General features: G+C 44.1%; 1 protein-coding gene across 1 annotated transcript in view; it reads right to left on the bottom strand.

The window, feature by feature from the left end:
• Positions 1 to 3,646: 3,646 nt before the first annotated feature.
• GPR143 (G protein-coupled receptor 143) overlaps positions 3,647 to 24,485 on the bottom strand; it is a 34,284-nt gene continuing 13,445 nt past the window's right edge. The window contains exons 7-8 of the mRNA XM_039358414.1: positions 21,629 to 21,746; positions 3,647 to 4,296 (exon numbers count right to left, since the gene is read on the bottom strand). Coding sequence (XP_039214348.1) covers positions 3,997 to 4,296; positions 21,629 to 21,746 — 418 coding nt within the window. The 3' untranslated portion in view covers positions 3,647 to 3,996. The remainder of the gene's footprint in view (positions 4,297 to 21,628; positions 21,747 to 24,485) is intronic.

Raw genomic sequence — 24,485 nt, 5'->3', positions numbered from 1 at the left:
GGGCCATTCCCAGGACTGCCCGGCCCGAAAGGGCTGCCTCCATTCCCAGGTACCACTTGAGTGGAAAGTCTGTCTACGAAAGTCCTGCTGAGGCCATCTATCTGACTTCTTCAAGGGGTGTGCCAGAATCTTACGCTTGTTTTTGCCCTCTATGAGGTACGATTCGAGGACCGGACTGAATAAATACGTACCACTGTACATGGCTGTTGACAGACGCCACTTAAGATTTCAAGTAAGTCCGCCACTGTTTCAGTCACAGCAGCCTGCGAGACGCAACTGTGGCTGCAATAGATCTGGCGGAGTACCTGGCAGAGTGAAGACATGCGTCTGCCATTTATTCAGATGCTGCCACTAACTTTCCCAATGTCTGATGTGCGCGCACCTGTCAGGAGGGATGAGCCCCTGGAGTTCGTAGAGACATATGATGGACGCCTTTGCGAAAAAGGAAGATGAAGTCGCCGCCTTAATCACCCATGCCGAGGCCTGGTGAGCTCGACCGAGGGAGAACTCAAACCTCTTGTCCTCCGCCTTCAGGGCCGCAGCCATATTCCCTGGAATTGTGGATGTGGAAAATAATGAAGTTAGTGGAGTGTCCACAGTAGGCACTTCCAAAAGGGAAGAAAATGAAGAAGAAACATTGAAAAGTTTCTTTTCTGTGCTATTGGGAGAAGGTAAGGTGGCCAGAGAAGACCACTGTTTCTCCACCGTAGTGCAAAAGACATTTGGACAAGGAATTTGTTTCTCCTCCACTACTTGTTCCGAAAATAAGGGATTAGACTCTTGAGTAATGGAGGTGGAAGGTTTAGCTTCCTGTTCCGAAGTGAGGTTGGCCGTAGTACAGGCCTTCATGAGTAGTGACCTGAAAAGGGAAGGATCAAATAGACCAGAAGTAGGCACTTGTTCTGGCACCGCCTCCTCATCCTCTGACATGGGCATGTTGGTTACCTCCAGGTCCACAGACCCCTCCTCGCCTAATTGAGAGGATGTCTCGGAGATGCCAGAGCCGGGAACCGGAGCACGTCCTATTTGAGAAAGAGGCATGGATGGAGGAGGGTCATTGACCCATAGAGGAGGCCATGAATTGTGTAAATGAATGGTGCATAAATGCCTGGAACTGATCTGACCATATATCCTGTTGGTCTATAGAACGAACACCAGCTGCAGTGGGAGTATATGTGGCTGCAGGACCCTGTTGTGTTGTGGAAGAAGAGGAGCAAGGGGGACCAACCTGTTCAGTTTCCCCCTGAGGAGACCATGCCCTAGGGGCATCATGGGAAGGCGCATATGGAGGCTCAAATAGGGAACGGTCCAGTGGAACGGGGGGAACCACTTCAGCTTCACAGGACATAAGTCTTTGAACTTTGGAGAATTCCCTCTCCAGCGCCTGATGTCTCCTCGAGGCCTCTCACTCAGCTCCTTTGGAGGACTCCTTAGATGATGGGTTCTTTGTCTTGGCCTTTTTCTTTCCCCCCACTTTCAATTCAGATGATCTGCTTTTCCTTGTGCGGGGGGAATATCAGAACCTTGCGATGCCTGGGATGAGGCACTGTCTGCCATTGCACACTGGATATTCCGGGTAGGAGATGTCCAGGAATGGGGGGAAACCAAACACGCAGATCTGGTTGTCAGAGAGGGAAATCCTGTGCTCTGAACAACAACAATGGGAAACAGCCAGACAGTTCACTAGAACTGCCTGTCTAGGCCTTGTGGCACAGCGCCACAAACTAATTGGAACAGGTGGATTCTAATATAAATTCCCCCGCGCTGAATTAATACAAGTAGTGAAAGAAATGAAATCTGTGCTTCAATGAGTAGTTAGATCAAGCAATGCAAATACAAAATGGTGACAGACCCTTCTGATTGGTCTTGATAATGTACAGAATTGCCCTGAAATAGTGTTGAAATATGTCCCCCCACTAGGAGCCTGTCACAGCAGGCTTAAGTGGCAAAATAAAGCAGGCCCAGTTGAGCTCTTGAGGAACACGAGGTCCCTACAAAATGACGTCCATGCCTGAAAAGGCATTCAAAATGGCAGCCGCATCTGTTTTGGCTGTCCTAAAAAGCCGTCCGCGCCAAACAGGGTGAAAGGAAAGGCTATTTGGGCCTCCTGGAAGTAAGGGCTCTAAGGCAGTGGTTCTCAACCTGTGGGTCAGGACCCCATTTGGGGTCGAACGATCATTTCACGGGGGTCGCCAAACAACGCAGTCCGCCATTTTCCCCCCTTTTCCTTAGCTATGCTACTCCCTTTTATTCCATTGGCTTTTGAAAGCCAATAGAATAGACTCTCTTGAATAGAGTCTAATTCTATTGGCTTTCAAAAGCCAATAGGAATTGTCCAGGCTGTCTCTGCCCTACTGAGCCCACCAAAAGTCCCATTCTGCAACAGTGCTGCAAGTTGTCTGCAGAGCAGGCGAGCTGTCTGGAAGTTTCCACCCCTCCCTGCTGAGCAACTACTAAAAATGTAAGTAAAAGAGGGCCAGGGATGGGAGGTGGGAGGTCAGCGGGCGCAGGGAGGGTTGCTGGCGCAGGGGGCAGCATCATGCATGTGCGGTGCTCCTGGGCAGGGAAAGTCCTCGACTTACAACTGGTTGGATAGTCCTCGACTTACGACCGGTTTAGTCCTCGACTTCCGACCGGCTGTTTAGTCCTCGACTTACGACCAGTTGGGGGTTGCGGCATTAAAAAGGTTGAGAACCACTGCTCTAAGGGATCCCAAAATTTATTTTAAAGCCTCTGCTCCCCCGTTCGTCAGAACACTTGCAGTTGAGTCGCCCAGCCTCCGCTGCGATCTGAAAAGCCACCTGCTTCAAATGGAACCTCGTGACACTGAAACGATTCGAGAGAGAGGCCCTCCAGTCTGCCCGATCTCCAATGGATTCCTAGGAACCGCAAACCGGCTAATCTGTTGATCTGATGCTCCCGCTGATCAGCTGGACCGGAGCTAGAAGCTGCTTCAGAGACTCGTGGCTTCAGCTCCTCAGGAGCTTGCCAGGCTCATTGAGGCCTAAAGGGCCTGGGCAGCAATCCAATGAATTTGCCAAATTGAATCCGAATTTCAAGAAAGGAATAATTTGCAGTAAATTTAAAAGACTTTTAAATGCAAAAAATTCAATTAATGAAATCAATCTAAATAATTAGCCTAGTCTAACTGAGGAGCCAGGAAAATTGCGTCCTACTGAGCTGAGACAAAGTCAATAACTGGGAAGACACACCCAGAGGGAGGCGTGGCTAAAGTTCTGACTTAGTCTCATCTGAGCAGGAAGGCTGAGATTACCCACTGGTGGATTCTACAGTCATCATGCTGGAGAAGACAAAGACACCTAAAATCTGCATACCTCACCCAAACTCTAAGAGTCATTAGCCCCAGCTCCAGGGAAGCAGGATATGACCTTTGGGACATAATAGGATTAACCTATCACCATCAGAATACCAGAAAAGCACACTCAGACTCAGGTCAAAGTTCATGCCACAGGAAAAGGAACAACTCCACAAACAAAAGGCTCCAGAAGGTATAAAAACCCACCACCTACATGTGTTCGCTCTCTTTCTTTCTGGCTCTCCTCTTCAATAAACTGCAACCTTCTTTCTAAAGCAGTCACCATGTTGTTTATCCCCGGCTTGGCTGAACCATGATGAAGACTTTTCCTTCAACAATCTTTTATTAAGTAAAATTGTCTTTTGCTGGCAATGCAAGCAGTGGAAGATATAAAAGTACATTAAAGAATTTACTAGTAGTTTATTCTGACATGCTCAGAATTCATTGGTATCATATTTGCCTCAACAACTATTTATTTGTTTTGCTTTTTTAAATAAATGATTAGAGAGCCCAGTTTAAAAAATGATATGTCACCTGGTGTAAATATTAAGTGGAACATTTCTTCAAGGTCTGGATCATGTATACATTCCTCAGCACTGGTCTACTAATTGAAGAAATAAGCTAACAACATTTTAAGCAGATCAAATCTTGTCAATGTATGTGTGAGTGAATCCTGAAGTTTACCAGCCTTGGTAGATAGGAGAATTCTCCACTAATCCTTCATTGGTGCCCAGATTTCCTTCAGACAGTATGCTTAAAGTTTCATCTGTCTGATAGATGGGCTCTGTTGATGTTTTCTTTGAGTCATGGAAATTCACTGAGTTTCCGCTTGGCAAAGCATAGCCATTTCCAGCAGCAGTTGAGGTGGAGAGAGAATCCCATGGAATTGGGCTTTTCTGCCACTGCAAGTCCAGATTCCAGCCAGTCCAGCCATAAAAAGCCAATGTGAAAAGAAAGCCTTGCATGGGGTTCAGCACTCCCTAGGAAGGAAAGAACAGAGGAAGTTATTTGACGGCCAAAGTGCAGCTTATTATACTTTTTGGTGAGGACTTAAAACTTTAAAGTAGCCCTGCTTTCTCTGCTATTATTATCTCCTATTTCAGACTAAAGAATCAAACCTCAAATTACATAGTCATCCTCTATAAAAAATTAGACAACAAAAGGCAGGAATAAAATATATCTTAAGTAATGCCAGCTAGAATAGAATAGAGCAGAGAAGAGCAGAGCAGAACAGAATAGAAGCTGGAAGGAACCTTGAAGGTCTTCTAGTCCAGCCCCCTGCTCAAGCAGGAGAACATATACCATCTCAGACAAGTGACTGTCTAGTCTCTTCTTAAAAATCTCCAGTGATAGAGCATCCACGATTTCTGGAGGTGAGCTGTTCCATGGTTAATTGTCCTCACTATTAGGAAGTTTCTCTTTAATTCCAGGTTGCTTCTCTCTTTGATCAGTTTCCAACCGTTGTTTCTTGTCCTTCCCTCTGGTACTTTAGTGAATAATGTGACCCCCTCTTCTTTGTGGCAGCCCCTCAAATATTGGAATACTGCTATCATGTCTCCCCTATTTCTTCTTTTCTTTAGATTAGCCAAACCCAAGTCCTGCAGCCGTTCTTTGTATGCTTTAGTCTCCAGGCCTTTGATCATCTTAGTTGCTCTTCTCTGAATTTTTTCCAAATTCTCAACATCTTTTTTGTGATATGGTGACCAAAATTGGCTGCAATATTTCAGGTGTGCTCTTACTAGGGTTTTATAAAGCGGTACTAATACTTTGCATGATCTTGATTCTATGCCTCTGTTTAAACAACTCAGGATTGTATTAGCTTTTTTGGTTGCTGCTGCACACTGCTGGCTCATAGTCAAGTGATCATCCACTAGGACTCTAAGCATAGAGTAGATATATATCCTTCAGGGTATCTCCAAAATGTTTGTGGTGATGGCTTAAGTTAAATATTTTGGACAAACTGATTTGGTGTGGAAGTATCTTTTTTTTTTAGATCTCATTGATGTCATCATTAGAAGTATGTATCTCTTCACAAATATTTAGCGAAATAGATACTCCAACATACTTTGATTTTACTTAATAATGCCAATTGTTCATGGTTTTTAAACATAAAAACTTTGGATATTTTACTGACTTGTGTTTTACTTTATACAGGTAGTCCTCAACTTACAACAGTTCGTTTAGTGCAGTGGTTCTCAACCTTTCTAATGCCACGACCCCATAATACAGTTCCCCATGTTGTGGTGACCCCAACCACTTATACATCACCGGGTGCCAGGAGCGTGGCCAAGTGGGTGTGGCTGAGTGGGCGTGGCCACTGAGTGGGCGTGGCCACCAAGTGAGCGTGGCAAGAAAAACAGTCCTGGCCACCATTAATGCTGTGCCGCCACTGCATGTATTTTAATGCATGTTTACCCTGCCTTTAAATGTGGGACCAAAATTTACAGAAAGTTAGTAAATAATAAATAAGAACAGGCTGCTTTCATTTGAACCATAGATTATAGTGGGGACCTGGAGGGATTTTTTTTCACTGAAGATGAAAGAAAGTATATGAAAGGGAATAAAAAGCAAAGCAGAAAGGAATAAGAAGAGTGAGAAATGACATGGAGGTTATAGGTTTTGTGGATCAGAAATAAACAAAACAATTAAATCAGTTTTAAGAGAATAAATGGCAACAAATGGAAGATTCAAATTAGTTTTAAGGGAATAAAAGGAAATAAATGGAAGTATTAAACCACTTTAAACAATAAATGGAAGGGGAAGGGATGGAGATGGAAGGAAGGAAGAAAGGAAGATTGAAGGGGAAAGGAAGGAGATGCAGAAGGAAGGAGATTGAAGGGGGAAGGAAGGAAGGAGAGAGAGATAGAAAGGGAAGGAAGGAAGGAAGGAAGGAGAGAGATTGAAGGGGAAGGAAGGAAGGAAGATTGAAGGGGAAAGGAAGGAGATGGAGAAGGAAGGAGATTGAAGGGGAAGGAAGGAAGGAAGGAGAGATTGAAGGGGAAGGGATGGAGATGGAAGGAAGGAAGGAAGGAAGGAAGGAAGGAAGATTGAAGGAGAAAGGAAGGAGATGGAGAAGGAAGGAGATTGAAGGGGAAGGAAGGAAGGAAGGAGAGGGAGATTGAAGGGGAAGGGATGAAGTTGGAGATGGAAGGAAGGAAGGAAGATTGAAGGGGAAAGGAAGGAGATGGAGAAGGAAGGAGATTGAAGGGGGAGGCGTTGCCAAGGACGCACAAGCAGCTCTGCACAATTGCCTGGGGACGGGGAGGAGGCTCTGGTGGAGAGCTTGGCAGAGAGCCAGCGGCGGCACATCTGGGGCCTTGGAAGCTGCGCGGAGGATCCGTGCGCCTTGGAACCGCCGGTTGCCCTCTCACGCCTGCCAACCTGGAGCCCCCATCCTCATCCTGGCACTTCTTGCCCTCTCCCAGCCGCCCCCGGGACCTGCCCGCCCCTCCAGCCTCCTGAGCGCCATCGCCCTCCACACCGGCCAAAGCATTGCCTGACGTTACAGCTGACGGGCGCAGGTCCGGGGATCACCAGCTGACGGCGCAGGAGGTAGGCGCCGTGGCGGCCTCCCAGCCGACTGCTTCTTCGGCTGGAGCAGATGCCAGGGCTTGCATGGTCGCCGGCTGCAGGGAGTGCGTCAGTGGCCCTTGAGGACCATGCAAGCCCTGGCAACTGCTCCAGCCAAAGAAGCAGCCCCAGCATCCTCCTGCCAGCCACAGCGCAGCCGGCGATGCTCTGTGGGGTCTTCCTGCAGCTGCCTGCCCACCCCAGGATCAAGGGGGAGGCCGGCCGGGAGCGGGGTCCGGAGAGGCATGACCGCCTCGCCCTTTCCACGCGGCAGGAGCCAGGCCCACTTTCCCACAGGCACAGCACCGGCACCTGCGGGCCACGCTGGCCGCTGCCAACTTCTCACCCAAGCACGGCGGTTCCTGGCCAGCCACTGGCGTGGGCCCCGAAGACGCCGAGGAGGAAGGCGGGTCTGCAGAAAGGCTGCCATGCCCACCGCATCTCCCTTCCCGCCCAACGGCAGCCTGGAGCTCCGACCCTGGTACCATGGCCAGCCTCTGACCGGCTCCCCACGGCCAGCCCTGAGATCAATGGGCGACTCCCGCCCAGCTCTGCCTCGGCCCCGGCTGCCTCGCCCCCCGCGGCCTCTCGCGGGAGTTTCCGCCATGCCAAGTGCTCTCTTCAGGCGGTGCCCGCTTGCAAAGCAGGCGAGGCTGCCAATAACGCCACCAGAGACGGTCCCGCCTGACTCCCAGGCCGAGGGGCACCCCAGTTCCCGAGCGGCTGCGGCTGGAAGTGGCGAGCACATGTGCGGAGGGACCATGGGACGCCCGCCAAGCATGCTGGCCTCGGCCCCTTCCCACGAACAAGCTGGAATGCTAGGCAATGCTTTGGCCAGTGTGGAGGGTGAAGGAGAGGCTGCCGCAGCGCCAAACTCCTGCGCCCGTCAGCTGGGAGGTCTGGCAACGGAGCCGGCTGGCATGGAGGGCGATGGGGAGGCGGCGGCTTGGTGGAAGTCAAACCTCTCCCCCCCTCCTCTGCTCTCCATCTCGCATCCTTCTAGATTTGCCGCAGGAAGGCGCAGGGCAACCACTGGCTGGGCCATCAGCTGGCCCAGCCCAAGGAAGGTAAGCCACCCGCCGGGCCCCACACGCGCCAGCAACCCTCCCTGTGCCTGCTGGCCTCCCACCTCCCACCCCTGGCCCTCTTTTACTTACTTTTAGTAGTTGCTCAGCAGGGAGGGAAGCTTTCCAGAAAGTTCGCCTTGCAGCACCGTTTGCAGACTGGGGCTTTTGGTGGGCTCAGCAGGGCAGAGACAGCCTGGACAATTCCTATTGGCTTTTGAAAGCCAATAGAATTAGACTCTATTCAAGAGAGTCTATTCTATTGGCTTTCGAAAGCCAATAGATTCTATTGGCTTTCGAACGCCAGTAGAATAAAGTTTCTTGAATAGAATCTATTCTATTGGCTTCTGAAAGCCAATAGAATAAGAGGGAGTAGCACAGCTAAGGAAAAGGGGAAAAATGGCAGACTGTGTTGTTTGGCGACCCCGTGAAATGGTCGTTCGACCCCAAATGGGGTCGCGACCCATAGGTTGAGAACCGCTGGTTTAGTGACTATCGGAAGTTACAATGGCACTAAAAGTGACTTATGACCATTTTTCACACTTAACTGTTGCAGCATCCTTGTGGTGATGTGATCAAAATTCAGATGATTGGCAGTTGACTCATATTTATGATAAAGTGTTCCAGTGTCATGTGATCACCTTTTGCAACCTCCTGACAAGCAAAGACAATGGGGTTTGTCTTCCGGGGTGTTGGCTACTTCCTGCCAGTTTGGTGTCATCTGCAGATTTGATGAGTTCCCCTTCAATTCCCTCATCTAAGTCATTGATGAAGATATTGAAGAGTACTGGGCCTAAAATGGAACCTTGTGTTACCCCACTGCTTACTTCTCTCCATGTGGATGTAGTGCCGTTGAGGATTACTCTTTGAGTACAGTTTGCCAGCCAGCTACAGATCCATCTGGTGGTGATGTTTTCTATTCCAGCTTTTTCTAGCTTACCAAGGAGTAGGTTGTGGTCTACTTTATCAAATGCCTTACTGAAGTCTAAGTATACTACATCCACCGTATTTCATTAGTCTGTTAGTTTAGTCACTTTGTCGAAGAATGAAATAAGATTAGTTTGGCATGATCTGTTTTTAACAAACACATGCTGGCTACTAGTTATAACTTTGTTTGCTTCTAGTTCTTCGCAGATCTGTTTTTTTATTATCTTTTCTAGGATCTTCCCAGATATTAAACTGATTGGTCTGTTGTTTCCTGGGTCTGTTTTTTTCCCCTTTCTTGAAGATGGGAACCACATCAGCCCTTTTCCAATCCTCAGATACTTCCCCGGTGCTCCAGGATTTTTGAAAGATGTGGTGCAATGGTTCTGAAATAACATCTGCCAGCTCCTTCAGAACTCTGGGATGTAATCAGTCAGGCCCCGGTGATTTATATTCATCAAGGTCGGATAGGTGTTCTCTTACCATTTTCTTGCTTACTTTAATTTTTGTTTCTAATTTGTCTTTTACAGTGTTTTTTTGGGGGGGGTATGTTGGGCTACAGTTTCTTTTTGTGTGAAGATTGTTGCAAAGCATAAGTTAAGCAGCTCAGCTTTATATCTGTTGCCTGTTATTTCCTTGCCATCTTCTCTCTTTAGTGGACCTACAGTTTCCTTAACTTTTTTATTGTTGTTAATATGTTGGAAGAAACTTTTTTATTATCCATAATTTCTGTTACAAGTCTTTGTTCGTTCTGATCCTTTGCTTTCCTGATTTCATCTTTGCATGTTCTAGCGGTCTGCTGATAATCGGCCTTAATTATGTGCCCCCCCTTTCCATTTTTTTGTATTTGTCCTTTTTGTCTTTAAGTTTGTCAGAGACATCTTTGTGCAGCCATGCTGGTTTCTTCTTGAATTTTTGTTTTTCTTTTTCAGTGGTATTGTGCTGGTCTGGGCTTTTATGATCACATTTTTCAGAGTTTCCCATGCTTCTAGGGTTGTTTTCCCCTTTATGATTTTCATCCATGGGATCTTTCCTAGGTTCTCTCTGAGTTTGTTACAGACAGCTCTTTTGAAGTTGAAGACACTGGATGGATTTTCTGTTGCTAGTGTTTGCGTTATATTAAATTCTAGTATGACATGGTCACTTTCGCCCAAGGTTCTGGCAACTTCAACTCCCTCTATCACATCTTCTCTATTAGTTAGAATTAAGTCCAGTATGGCTTTATGTCTAGTTTCCTCCTCTACCTTTTGGATGTCAAAGTTGTCAGCTAGGTTGGTTAGGAATCTGTTTGATCTCCCGCTTGTTGCAAAGTTTGTCTCCCATTTGATATCTGGGTAATTGAAGTCTCTCATTACTACTGTGGTATGCTTCCTACATACATTTGTTAACTGGTTGGCAAAGAGCTCATCTATTTCTTCTGATTGGTTGGGTGGCCTATAATATAACCTATGGTAATATCACTTTTTTCCCTTTTATGTTGACCTATATACATTCTGGAGATATTTTATCTTGGTTCATGTGCACTTCTGTAGATATATAGTATTCTCTTACATAAAGTGCAACTCCGTCTCCTCTTTTTGTAGACCTGTTTCTTTTGAACAATTTGTATCCATCTATCAGTCCATTCCATTCATGGGTTTCGTCCCACCATGTTTCTGTAATGCCAACTATGTCATACCCTCCCTTATGTGCTATTGCTTCTAGTTCGACCTGTTTGTTCCCCAAGTTTTGAGCATTTGTATATAAGCATTTAAGATTTTTATGCCTGTTTGTGGGTATGTTTCCTGCATCTCCTGATTATAGTTTGGGTTTTTCTTTTTTATCATCTCTGCCTACCTCATTGTTTGATTTGTTTTCTTGGGATTTATAATTGGTTTTGGATACTAAAGATTGGCCACCCTCTCCCCTTAATTTTAATTTAAAGCCCTCCTGATGAGTTGGGCCAGTCTTTTTCCAAGTACATTTTCCCCTGTTTTCGTGAGGTGCAGCACATCCCATGCCAAGAGCCCTTTGCATAGGAAATGCAGTCCACATTCCAGGAAACCAAAGTTTTCTTGGCGACACCAACTCTTTAGCCAATGATTTATTTCTAGAATTCTTTTTTCCTTCAATGGGTGTTGGCCTTTCATTGGGAGTATGGATGAGAACACTACTTGTGCTCCTAGTTTCTTAATTTTATTGCATAATTGTTTATAATCTCTCACTATTGTACTCAGGTTCTTTGTTGTGTCATTCATCCCAATGTGAAGGAGTAGGAGAGAGTAGTAATCAGTAGGCCTAATTATTTTGATTAGGTTCTCAGCCACATCTTTGATTTTTGCTCCAGGGAGAAAACATACCTCCCTGGATTGTATGTCCGGTTTGCAGATGGATGATTCCTTTCCTTTGAAGATAGAATCTCCTATTACCAACACTTGCCTTCCTTTTTGGGGGGCTGCAGTCTGGGGTGCTTTTCTGTTTATCTCTGGTGTGTTTGTTGATGTGAGTTTTTTAGGGATATTTGAAGTGACGTTTTTAGGGATATTTGAAGTTGTTTCTTTGCTATGTGTCTGCATGTTTTCTTTGAGGGGGAGATTGTGGGTTTGCATGTTTCCATCTAAGGCAGTGGTTCCCAACCTTTTCTATACCCCATATCCCTAGAATGCTTCTGATATATTCTCGCACCTCTCACAAAAGTTCGAAATAATGGCAATGAATTATGCATATACACTATAATTTTGAAAACCCAAGTTTTTGCATCCCTTGGAATATCATCTCGCACCCCCACAGGGTTTGAGCACCCCTGGTTGAGAACCCCTGATCTAATGGGAGAAATTGATTGCTCAGTTTTAGTGGGGCTGGATTGGGCAGAAAAGGTTCGTTAATTGTATGCTGCTTTTTTCTTTAAGTATTGTGTTTCCTTCTGTGTGTGACATTCCTCCATTTGTCTTCCTCCAATGGTTTATCAGTAGGGTCAAATCCTCTGGGAATTATTTGTCCATTAATTGGTTCGATTTGGGTAGAGCTTTCTTTTGTATGTTGGGGTTTGGCTAGAGTTGCCTCTAAGTTCCTTACTTTTTCCTCCAGTAGTTTACATAGTTTACATCTAATGCATGTATAGTTTGGGTGTTCTTTGGGCATAAGCACATGCATGGAACATGTATTGCATACCGCAATAGTATCAGTTGCCTGTTCCATGAGTTTGTTGTTTGAAAATCCCTCTTTTTGGTTGGTGGGTATGCTTTGCTGTTAGCCTTGTTTCTAGCTTCTCTGTTCTAGGTAATTACAGTCAGGTCCAGAAATATTGGGACATCGACACAATTCAAACATCTTTGGCTCTATACACCACCACAATGGAGTTGGAATGAAACAAATACAATGTGGTTTAACTGCAGACTGTCAGCTTTAATTTGAGGGTATGTACATCCAACTCAGGTGAACGGGGTAGGACTTATAGCAGTTTGCATATGTGCCTCCCACTTGTTAAGGGACCACTAAGTTGGATGTACATACCCTCAAATTAAAGCTGACAGTCTGCAGTTAAACCACATTGTGTTTGTTTCATTCCAACTCCATTGTGGTGGTGTATAGAGCCAAAGATGTTCAAATTGTGTCGATGTCCCAATATTTCTGGACCTGACTGTATGCCTGCTTTTTTCTATCCTTTTTTCTGCCTGTTTGTGCTTGTTTTTTGCCTTGTTATTTAGGTATAGATAAAAGTATGAGGCAGTATGCCCTTTGGTTTTAATGGGAAAAAAATTGCAGTTTATATTGAAGTTAAAAGTTAATGTTAGGATACGGCTATTTAACGAAGGAAAGGGCTGCTTTCTCTTCAACAAGGGATTTACTTTTTGCTTTCTGTTCTCTGCCTAAAAATTCATCCCTATCCTTTCTTTTCTTAATTTGCTCCTTATTTATCTCTTTCCTCTCTGCCTTGCTTTTTTGACTGCATTCCTGTGCTCAGCCAATTTTTCTAATTGCCCCCAGTTGCCTCCAGCCGTTGCTCCTTTGAGGTCTCTTCTATGTTCAGCTAGTTTTTCTGTGCTGAGCTGGTCTAATAGCCAGTCTTTCTGAGCTGGGCAGGATTGCTAGTTGGTTTTTCTCTGCTGGGCAGGTTTAATAGCCAGGTTTTCTCTGCTGGGCCTTGCTACCAACTGCCTCCATCACCGCTCCACCACTCTGTCTCCAGTCATTGCTCTGTCTTCAGCATTCAGCCAGGTTCTCTCGAGCTGTCAGTTGGGTCCTCTGCTGTTCTGCCGCTTCTGTTGTGCTGCCTCGTTTCCACCTGCAGGCCTCCTGGTCAAATCCCGGTAGCACCTGGTCTGCTGCTGTCTGTAGGCCCTGGTCTACCGCTGTCCATAGCACCTGGTCTGCTGCTGTCTGTAGGCTCAGGTCTTCTGGTGTATGTAGTACCTGGTCTGCTGCCGTCTGTAGGCCCTGGTCTACCGATTTTTGTAGCACCTGGCCTGCTGCCAGCTGTAGGCCCTGGTCTACCAGCATCCATAGCACCTGGTCTGCTGCTGGTTGTAGGCCCTGGTCTACTGGTGTCTGTAGCATCTGGTCTGCTACCGGCTGTAGGTCCTGGTCTACTATACTGCAGTGTTTCATCACCCCCACTAATAGCTCCACAGCCACGTAGCTCCCGTTTGCTGCTCCATCGTGCCAGTGTTCTGCTTCCTTCAGCAAACAGGGCTGCCTGGATAGTTCACAGTAAGCTCTCCTCTTCTCTTCCTGGCTGGCTCTCCTCCCTTCTCCACAATCTCATTGGCTCTCCTGTTTCTCCTCTCTGCTGGTCATTCCACTGCTCTCAGTTGGCTTTCCTCTACGCCCCACAGTTTTCTGCTCTGCAGATCTTTCTTTTTCTTTTCTCCTCTAGTCTTTTTTTCTGACTTATCTTTCCCTCTTTCCCTCTTCTCCTATTGTTTTGTCTTAGTTTAAGATAACTTAGTTTAATAGCAACTTCTCTTCCCATAATGTAACCATGCTTCTGTGACCACCACCTTGGAATGGAATTTTGAGGTGCCAATCCATTTGCTAGCTCCTTATTCCACCATTGGCTCTGTTGAAAGTGGAATCATCTTCAGTCCACCATTGCTTCCCCAGAAGTCCCAAGACCTTTTGGTCATGCCCAAGAAGACCATTTTTATAGTTACTGGCTAATATGAAGGCAGAACAAGTAAAACAACATTGGGGTAGGAATGAGATTTTTAGCAAAGTCAAATCCCTGCTAAGAAGAGAAGAAAAATAGCTATGAATGACACAAGAAAATTCCAGCTAAAAAAACAGACAAAAAAGGGGAGAGAGCCAAGCTCTCTCCCCAAAAAGGGGAGAGAACCAAGATAGTCCACAGGAAATGAATGACATCAAAAGCACATAGGAGAGGCAAGATAACAATAGCAGGAGGCAGAGGATAAGAAGAACAAATGTTTGATGTATAGTCGCTACAATATAAAAGAAAAAAAGGAAAAACTGGCAAAGACGTTCTTAGGAACCAAATTCGATATGATTCAACTGATATAAATACTTCAATACAACTACAGTGATGCTTAAAAGTCTGTGAACCCTTTTGAAAATGACCTGAAACATGATCTCTTCCCCACACAAATCCTAAAACTAGATAAAAGACATACTTTTGCCACACACACAGTGGTGGGATTCAGCCCATTTGCACCACTTTGACCAGGCCCAGAATGGACTTCCGGAAGCGGTATCCACACAGAGAACTGGTTGTTCACATATTTGAATCTCACAGATGCACACAGATATGTGGCTTTGGATCATTTTACTCAATAGATGAACAAGTATAATGTTTTTGACTCATTTGTTTAACTAAGTTCTCTTTATCTAGTTGTGTGGAGAACAGGTCATGGTTTAGGTTATATTTATGTAGAAATACTGAAAATTCAAAACGGTTCACAAATTTCTAGGCACCACTGGATACATATATTTTTATATACAAGTTGTATATACAAACTATTTTAAAATATCTTATAATGTGTTTTCCTCTTAGTCACCTCAACAAACTTTTAACATATATGCATGGCTGGACTCATATGACATCCAAAACCACAGATTGGCTTAACACTATTATACAAACTCAACAATCACAGATTATTAAATAAGTTACTGTTAATCAAACCACAGTTGTATATAAACTGTTGTAAGGTTTTCCACTTAGCCTCACAATTGTCCCAGCATTACTCAGGAACTTAAAAGAGCCAAAGAAATTCCTGAGCCAAGGTTTCAGGAAGCAAACAACTTTTATTTTGATCAAAATAGAGTTGGGTGACCTCATCTCTCTTCGTGGCTGGTAGAGAGATGAAGGTAACAACCAGGAAAGATGTCTTCCACCTTTTATACCTTTCCGGAACAAAAAGATCAGGTCTTGGTACCAGGCATCAAATGGCACAAAAATAATTCCTAGATAATGACTCATACACAGCAACCCAGGCTCCATCCATAACTCCTTTTCCCCCTCCCCTTACCATGCTCTTTTCATGTAAGCAATCACCTGTATCTAAAGCATGAAACATTTGCTTTTACATAACTAATTTCCCAATATAAAGCACCTACAAAGCTGCTTTCACACACACACACACACACACACACACATATGCTGGAAGAATTGCATAAAAATACGACTCCTGGGCATGTCTATGGTACGAATAAAATACGAACACCAGGAGAATATAAATATAAAAATATACTTTACTAAAAGCTGCCAAGCTTTCGTTTGGGAACTCCAAACATCATCAGGGCTAAGGAGCCAGTAAACAATGATGACTTAAATGGGTTTGGCTGACATTTGCACACGGCTCCTGGACCGCGTCATCGGTCCCGGCCGGTTAATTTGTGTTCCAGATGTTTCTTTATTACTCTCCTTGCGCTTCCTTCTATCGTTCTTCCGGATCATTCCTCCCACCACTCCATTACTAACATTCATCTCCTCCACAACCCCTTTATCCTTATTTCCTTCCATAGTATTGACCCTCATCCCCTTTTTCTTTTCATTTTCCATCCTGGGGGCCTCCATTTCTCCTCTGTCGGTATTACAACCCTCTCTGGGATCACAGACGCCCCCCCCACGTTTTTCTCAATCCCTGGATCATTGGTGGAGTACTCCTTGTCTGCGGAAGGTCCAGGCAGACCACCGTCTCCCTCCCTTTCACTGTGTGCCTGGGCGATCGTGCCATTCTTTCATTCTTCTCCTCCCCCCCTTTTTTCTTTTCCCAATCTCCGTCGACATTCTCCACAGAGTCGGGCTGTAAACTCCTCATGCTGGATCTTCTACACTCTCCATAGTTGTTATCGAGTTCCAGGGGTGGGGGTCCATCGTGGTGATATTGGGGAAGGGATAGGTCCTCCATCGGTGGATGATTACATGTGTTTAACAGTGGTGGCCTCCCCAGATGTTCATTATAATGGTATTGGTGTTGATCGGGCGAAACGGGGGTGCCTCTGGTATGTCGGGGGTTAGCCAAAGTTCCATCTCTCTGTTCAGGGTGGAGGTCAAGTATCCCGTCACGTTTACAGCCATACAAGTGTTGGTCAGACCGCTTATAATGATTGGCATGGTGTTTAAAATCCCATTTCCTCAATGCTTGTTGCGCTGGGTGTAAATCAATGTGACGATTGACTGCGTCTTTGTTGGAATACCACGCCTCTTTCAGTAGCCGGCCTCCCTTAGTGGCATCCTCAGACATAACACGAACATTCACAAAGTCAAATTGGTGGCCATGTTGTGCCATATGCATCCACAATTGAGAATGCTGCTCGCCCCTTCTTATAGCTAACTGATGTTCATGCAGGCGAGATCTTAAACGCTTAGCTGTTTCACCCACATAATTGCCATCGCAGTTCTTGCAATTGATTTTGTAAACTACTGCTGATCTATCCATGGCAAGAAGTGGGTCCTTGGGGCGCATGACTTTGGACCATAATGTCTGATTGGGTCTGTGAGCCACTTCTATTCCATGGGGGGCCAGCAATCTGGCTGTTGCTTCCGAGACGTTATTAATATATGGTAAAGAGACACACATTTTTTGTAATGATGGTTCCTCTGATGAGATTATTTGGGCAATTAAACAATTGAAAGTTGGTAAGGCTCCAGGTACAGATGGATTAACAGCAATTTATTATAAAATGTTATCTGAAGAAATGATAGAACCATTAAAGGAACTTTTTAATAATATTCTGTTGGGAGCAGAGGTACTCCATTGTGGAGAAGGGCTTTCATATCATTGATTCCGAAGGAGGATCAAGATTTGACCCAGCCCCAAAATTATAGGCCTATATCTCTTTTGAATACAGATTATAAAATTTTCTCAAAAATATTGGCAAATAGATTAATGCGAGTTTTGAAGCAACTGGTTCATAGTGATCAATCTGGATTTATATCTGGAAGATATATGAAATATAATATTAGACAAATTGTTAATCTAATTGAGTATTTGGACAAGAACAATCAAATCCCTGCAGCTTTGATTTTTTTAGATGCTGAAAAAGCCTTTGATCAATTAAATTGGCAATTTTTACTCAGAGTAGTAGAGGAAATGAATTTTGGGGATAAATTTTTATTTGCCCTTAAGGCAATATATCAACAACAATCGGCACAAATTATAGTTAATGGGGGTTTAACAGAAGCATTTAAAATTGAAAAGGGTACAAGACAGGGATGTCCTTTATCCCCATTGTTATTTGTTTTAACCATGGAGATTTTACTTATTAAAATTCGGGAGTCACCTAGAATAAAGGGAATAAAAATAAATAAGAATGATTATAGGTTGAGAGCTTTTGCCTATGACTTGGCTGTGACATTATCTCAACCGACAGATTCAGTTAGGGATTTGGTTGAAATTTTACGTCAGTATGGGAAGGTTTCTGGGTTTAAGGTAAATAATAATAAGACTAAAATATTATCGAAAAATATGTCTATGAAGGAAAAGGATATTATAGTTAAATTAACAGGTTTTGAAATAGTGAGAAAGGTCAAATATTTAAGAATTTATTTAACGTCCTCTAATGTTAAATTGTATAAAAATAATTATGAGATATTGTGGGTAAAAGTGCAAAAGGATTTAAATGATTGGAAAAAATTACAATTATCTTTGTTGGGGAGAATTTCGGCAATTAAAATGAATATACTTCCAAAGTTTCTTTTTTTATTTCAGATGATACCTATTTTGAAAAAAGATGCCAATTTGGAAGAATGGCAGAAGGGGATTAATAAATTTATTTGGGCAGGGAAAAAGCCGAGAGTTAAATTTAAAATTATGCAGGATACACGGGAAAGAGGAGGATTAAAGGCACCGAATTTAAAATTGTATTATGATGCAGTGGCTTTAACCTTGATTAGTGATTGGCTCAACTTAACAAATAAGAATATCCTATCTCTTGAGGGATGGGATTTATTGTATGGATGGCACGCATATTTAATTTATGATAAAAAAGTGGATCAGATTTTTAAAACCCATATTTTGAGAAGTGCCTTGCTGCATGTCTGGAAAAAGTATTACTATAGGTTAAATTATAAAATCCCAATTTGGGGGGTTCCAGGACACGTGATAGAGGGAGTATCTAGGGGAGTAAATTTGGATAAGATTTCTTATAAGGAATTACTTAGTTTGGTTGGGCAGCATTGGCAATTAAAGCCTTTAACTGAGTTGAAGCAAGAAAATATTGTATATTCTTGGTTTCATTATAATCAATTGTTATTGAGGTGGAATATAGATAAAAAGGTTGGTATTATTTTAGAGGATGTGAACTTGGTAAAACAGATTAAAGATCAAAGTCAATTTCATATAAAAAGAATTTATAATGCTTTAATAGAATTGGACTCTGAAACGGAGTTAGTTAAAGATTGTATGATTAAATGGGCGCAAAATATCCAAGAGCCAATTTTATTGGATACATGGGAGACAATTTGGGTTAGAAATGTAAAATTTACTCAAGCACAAAATTTAAGAGAAAATTTTTATAAAATGTTTTATAGATGGCATTTGGATCCCCAAAAGTTGTCCCACATGTATCCGAAATTACAGCCCAAATGCTGGAGATGTGGAAATTTAGATGCAACTTATTTTCATATTTGGTGGACTTGCAAAGATATTAAAGCTTTTTGGATTAAGATTTGGTGGAATATTCAAAAGATTTTTAGGAAAAAGATAAAGCTTACTCCGCAATTATTTTTGTTGGGTATTATTGTAAATTTGGATTTTAAAGAAACTAATTTGATGTTGAACTTCATAACTGCTGCAAGATTATTGGTGGGGCAATATTGGAAGAAAAACTTATTGCCTATTTTGGAAGAATGGATATTTAAAGTGTCTAATTTAGCAGAAATGGCGAAAATCTCTGTCTATTTGAAGGATCATTCACAAGAAAGATATATTATGGTTTGGAGAAGATGGGTTGATTATATTCAGAAGAAGTATGAAACTGAAAAGTATTATCTTGCTTTTGAATTAGATTTTAGATAATTATTAATAGTATTAATGGTATTATGATTTTTGTCTTAATTTGTTAATATTTGTTTTGAGAAGGAGTTAAAGTGTATTATGGTTTTGATTGATAGTTTAGTTGGTTTATGTTAGCTAGAGTATGTTTGTTTATTTGTTACCCTGTAATCAGCTCTGGGAAGTGGGGGAGAGGGGGAGGTGATGGGTGGATTTATATTGTAATTTGTAAAACTTTTAATAATAATAATAAAAAACATGGCCACTAATTTGACTTTGTGAATGTTCATGTTATGTCTGAGGATGCCACTAAGGGAGGCTGGCTACTGAAAGAGGCATGGTATTCCAACAAAGACGCAGTCAATCGTCACATTGTTTTACACCCAGCGCAACAAGCATTGAGGAAATGGGATTTTAAACACCATGCCAATCATTATAAGCGGTCTGACTAACGCTTGTATGGCTGTAAATGTGACGGGATACTTGACCTCCACCCTGAACAGAAAGATGGAACTTTGGCTAACCCCCGACATACCAGGGGCACCCCCGTTTCGCCCGATCAACACCAATACCATTATAATGAACATCTGGGGAGGCCACCGCTGTTAAACACATGTAATCATTCACCGATGGAAGACCTACCCCTTCCCCAATATCACCATGATGGACCCCTACCCCTGGAACTCGATAACAACTGTGGAGAGTGTAGAAGATCCAGCATGAGGAGTTTACAGCCCGACGCTGTGGAGAACGTCGACGGAGATTGGGAAAAGAAAAAAAGGGGGGAGAAGAACGAAAAAATGGCACGATCGCCCAAGCACACGGTGAAAGGGAGGGAGACGGTGTTCTGCCTGGACCTTCCGCAGACAAGGAGTACCCCCACCAACGATCCAGCCCCCACTGGGACGAACACTTCAAAATCGGCCCAAAAATGAGCACAAGAGAGGAGAGTGAGAACGCGGGGATTCAGAATGTAGAGATCCGGAAACCTGGTGTCTGCCTGAATGCCGCTCCTAGTAGTAACGGGGAAGAGCGTGTGATAGGGAGGAGGGGGGATGATGGAGTGAGAGGTGGAGTAAGCACCCGATCACGCAGCAAACAAATGGAACGGTGGAAAACTGTCAACACGGAGAATGCCAGGACGGGGGAGGAGCGCATAGACGCCCAAACGTGTAACGCCCGTATGAAGGTTATTCATGATAGTGGAGGGGCGAGAAGAGAGGGTGTGGAGCAGGGATTGAGAAAAACAGGGGGGGTGGCGTCTGTGATCCCAGAGAGGGTTGTAATACTGACAGAGGAGAAATGGATGCCCCCAGGGTGGAAAATGAAAAGAAAAAAGAGATGAGGGTCAATACTATGGAAGGAAATAAGGATAAAGGGGTTTTGGAGGAGATGAATGTTAGTAATGGAGTGGTGGGAGGAATGATCCGGAAGAACGATAGAAGGAAGCGCAAGGAGAGTAATAAAGAAACATCTGGAACACAAATTAACCGGCCGGGACCGATGACGCGGTCCAGGAGCCGTGTGCAAATGTCAGCCAAACCCATTTAAGTCATCACTGTTTACTGGCTCCTTAGCCCTGATGATGTTTGGAGTTCCCAAACGAAAGCTTGGCAGCTTTTAGTAAAGTATATTTTTATATTTATATTTTCCTGGTGTTCGTATTTTATTCGTATTATATATATATATATATATATATATATATATATATATATATATATATATATATATATATACACACACACACACACACACACATATATATATACATACATACACACACACATACACACCATATATATATATATATATATATATATATATATATATATATATATGTTTTCTGAGGTTTTCGCGGGTATTTGTATATAGGTCTTTGGTTGTTCGGGTTTTCTCCCGCGTAAAATTGGAAGTGTCTTGGCAACGTTTCGACGAAGTCACATTCGTCATCTTCAGGCTGGTGTTTTTAGCTTCTTGCTTTGAGCAGCAAGAAGCTGCTCAAAGCAAGAAGCTGCTCAAAGCAAGAAGCTAAAAACACCAGCCTGAAGATGACGAATGTGACTTCGTCGAAACGTTGCCAAGACACTTCCAATTTTACGCGGGAGAAAACCCGAACAACCAAAGACCTATATATATATATATATATATATTAAATGATCACAAAGTATCACTACTAATATCAATATTACTAATGTCAACCTTAAGCATAATAAAAACCTTTCACTGTGAACCCAGTAAATTTGCTTAAAATTTCCATATGTACAGGAGGAGGCCTTAAATATCCTGGCAGTTTCCCTGTAACCAACTAGAAAAACTCATACCATTATAATCCATGTGATAAGTGCAGCAGTTCTGATATTTTTCAAGGAGCTTCCATTGATATCTGGCTGCATTTCAAGGTAGAACAGAAGACCCTCATTTATGATATTTGATGACCAGCTTTTATGAATGTAAAAGTTATGGATAAAAACAAGACAGAAAGCTTTATAATTATTTGTTATTTTCAAAGCAAAATTAAAACAACTTTCTATCAACATTACTTGTTTTCCTTTCAGGTATAATAAATATTAGTATGAGTACACATAATTATTTTGTTAGAATTCCTTCAAAGAGAAAGAAGCACATACAAATTATTAAATAATGTGTTTTAATTAGAGTACTATTATAACTTTAGTTATAAAATGGATTTTTTATTTTTTAGTATTCATATCAAGCTGTATAGACCTTAGTCTAGTATTATAGCTTGATATGAATATTTAGTATTCATATCAAGCTATATAGACCTATATACCACTTTATAGTACTCTCTAAGCAGTTTACAGAGTCAGCATATTGCTCCCAACAATCTGGTTCCTCCTTTTACCGACCTCAGAAAGATGGAAAGCTGAGTCAACCTTGAGCCAGTGAGAATCAAACTCCTGGCAGTGAGCTGAATGCAATACTGCATTCTCCAGCAGGATGACTGTAGAGTCCAAATGGATGGGTTCTATGACGGCCTTCCTGCCTGGCAGACTGGGTAAAACTTCGGCCACACCCCTTCCTTTGGGCGTGACCCCAGTTTTGACTCAGTCTCGAAGCCTGGTACAAGTGCGAGAGGCAGCTCTCAGAACCAAACGAATTTAAACTCAAAAAAAAAAAAAAAAAAAAGAAAGAAAAAAGGAATCCCCTCTTCTTCCCTTTGCAAGAGAAACTTCCTGGCAGCGATTAGAACTGAGAGAGGCAGCCAGGATCGGCGGACTCGTGAGTGGGGCTAGCTGGGGAGGCTCGGAACGGGCCGGATCGCTCACCCTTTCTTCCGGCCCGCCGAGCAGCTGTTGGGCGCGGGGGATCTCACCGGGTTGCGCGCAGCCCTCCGGGCCCTCCCAACAGCTGAGCAGCCTGGCCGAGGGAGCTGAGCACCCCTCGGCGCGGAACAGCTGAGCCGCGCGGGAAGTGGCAAACCAGGTCGCCGCTCGGCTGCGATCAGCTGAGCGGCGCGATAGGCAACGCGGCAAGAGCAAAGCCGGCGCTGAATTTCCCTCTATCCAGAGGAAAGGCGCAGCCCCCTCATGACTAGAGGAGTCTTCCTGATTGCAAAAATCAGGATCCGCCATTGTTTTTGAACCTCGTGGATTCCCGGGCTTCCATTGGGAGGCGTGGCTTCTTCCCCATTCGCCATTTTGGAAATTGATCTTCCCGCCGTTTCCCCTTGGGGGGCGGGGCCATCACCCGGACTCCATTTTCCGGCAAACAAAGGGTTTTGTTCCCTTGCAAGGATCTGAGGTTGCCCAGGGAAATTGAGACAGAGGAAGGAAGAGGGAAAGCAAAAGAATCGTTTTCCTATCATGGTCTGTTGCCACAGCCAAAGACTGGGGGAGAGAGAGAGAGATATAATTGTCTGGACTAGGTGAGGAGGTGAGGAGGAATATTCTTCCCTAACTGTTCCTATAGTGGCCTTTAGTCACTGCCTGGCAGGATCTTCTGTCCAAAGAATCCTGTCTGTCCGGCCATTGTTTGTATAGGCAGAGGAGGGCACAGTCCCAAGCATCTGCCTCTGATCTGCGTACCTTATTCCCCCATCCCAGGCATTTCCTACTCGGGGTGTCTGGCACAATGGCAGACAATGTCTCGTATTCAGTCACACAGGTCCCTCAATTGTCCCCCCCACAGCAGCAGCGAAAACGCAGATCCTCTGAATCAGAGGTGGGGGGGAAGAAGAAAGCTAAAACAAAGCACCTTACTCAGAAGGGACAGTCTAAAACGGCTGAGCGAGAGGCTTTGAGGAGACATTTGGCTTTAGAAAGACAAATTAGCAGGGCACAGAGAACCAATGCCAATGGGACAAATTTGGTTTCCCCTGTCCCAGTGGCGGCACCCAGCACAGAACCTACTGCCGAGGAAGTGCTCAAAACTTGGTCTCCTCCTGGGGAAACTGAACAGTTAGATTCCTCCAATCCCTCCTCACCAGCTTCTTCTCCCTCACCCGACCACACTCCAGCGCCTCACCCCAGCGACAAAGCGCAGGAGAACATATGGTCGGCACAATTTCAGGCATTCATGCAGGATGCATTCTCCCAATTCATAGCTTCCAAAGGGCAAGTGGCCTTTCACACACCCCGTAAGGGACGAGCTAGGCCACCCCCTACCAACATCTCTGAATCTTCCTCTCAACTAGGAGAGGGTGACTCAGTAGATCTTGACATGTCAGACATGCCCCTATCGGAGGACGAGGAAACCGCACCTGAGCAGGAGACGAGCTCTGGCCTCTTTAACCCAGCGCTCCTAAAATCACTCCTGATAAAGGCAGTTTCCACAGTCAGCCTAACATCAGTACAGGATGAGAGGCCATCGACAAGCAAGGAGGCCAACCCTCTATTTGCCAAAAAGGTCCCACAGGACAAGTACATTCCATGTGCGGAGGTCTTCATGACCACGCTGGAGGAACAATGGTCCTCACTTGCAAGCCCACCGGCACCTAACAGCGCGGAGAGGAAGCTTTTCAACCTATCTCCCTCCTTCTCTAACATGTTAGAGGTTCCCACTGTAGATAACCCCTTGATCTCATTATTCTCTACCTCCGCGATTCCAGGAGACATGGCGGAGGTCTTGAAACCTGAGGAGAAGAAATTTGAACACTCCTTCCGGCGTTCCCACATGGCTGCAGCCTGGGCGGCCAGAGCAGCCACCTCATCATCATTC

This window comes from Crotalus tigris, unplaced genomic scaffold, assembly GCF_016545835.1.
Source record: "Crotalus tigris isolate CLP2741 ecotype Arizona unplaced genomic scaffold, ASM1654583v1 scf7180000019016.1132606, whole genome shotgun sequence".
NCBI lineage: Eukaryota > Metazoa > Chordata > Lepidosauria > Squamata > Viperidae > Crotalus > Crotalus tigris.
The sequence above is the reverse complement of the archived record's forward strand: the minus strand, read 5'-3'. Positions and strand labels throughout refer to the sequence as shown.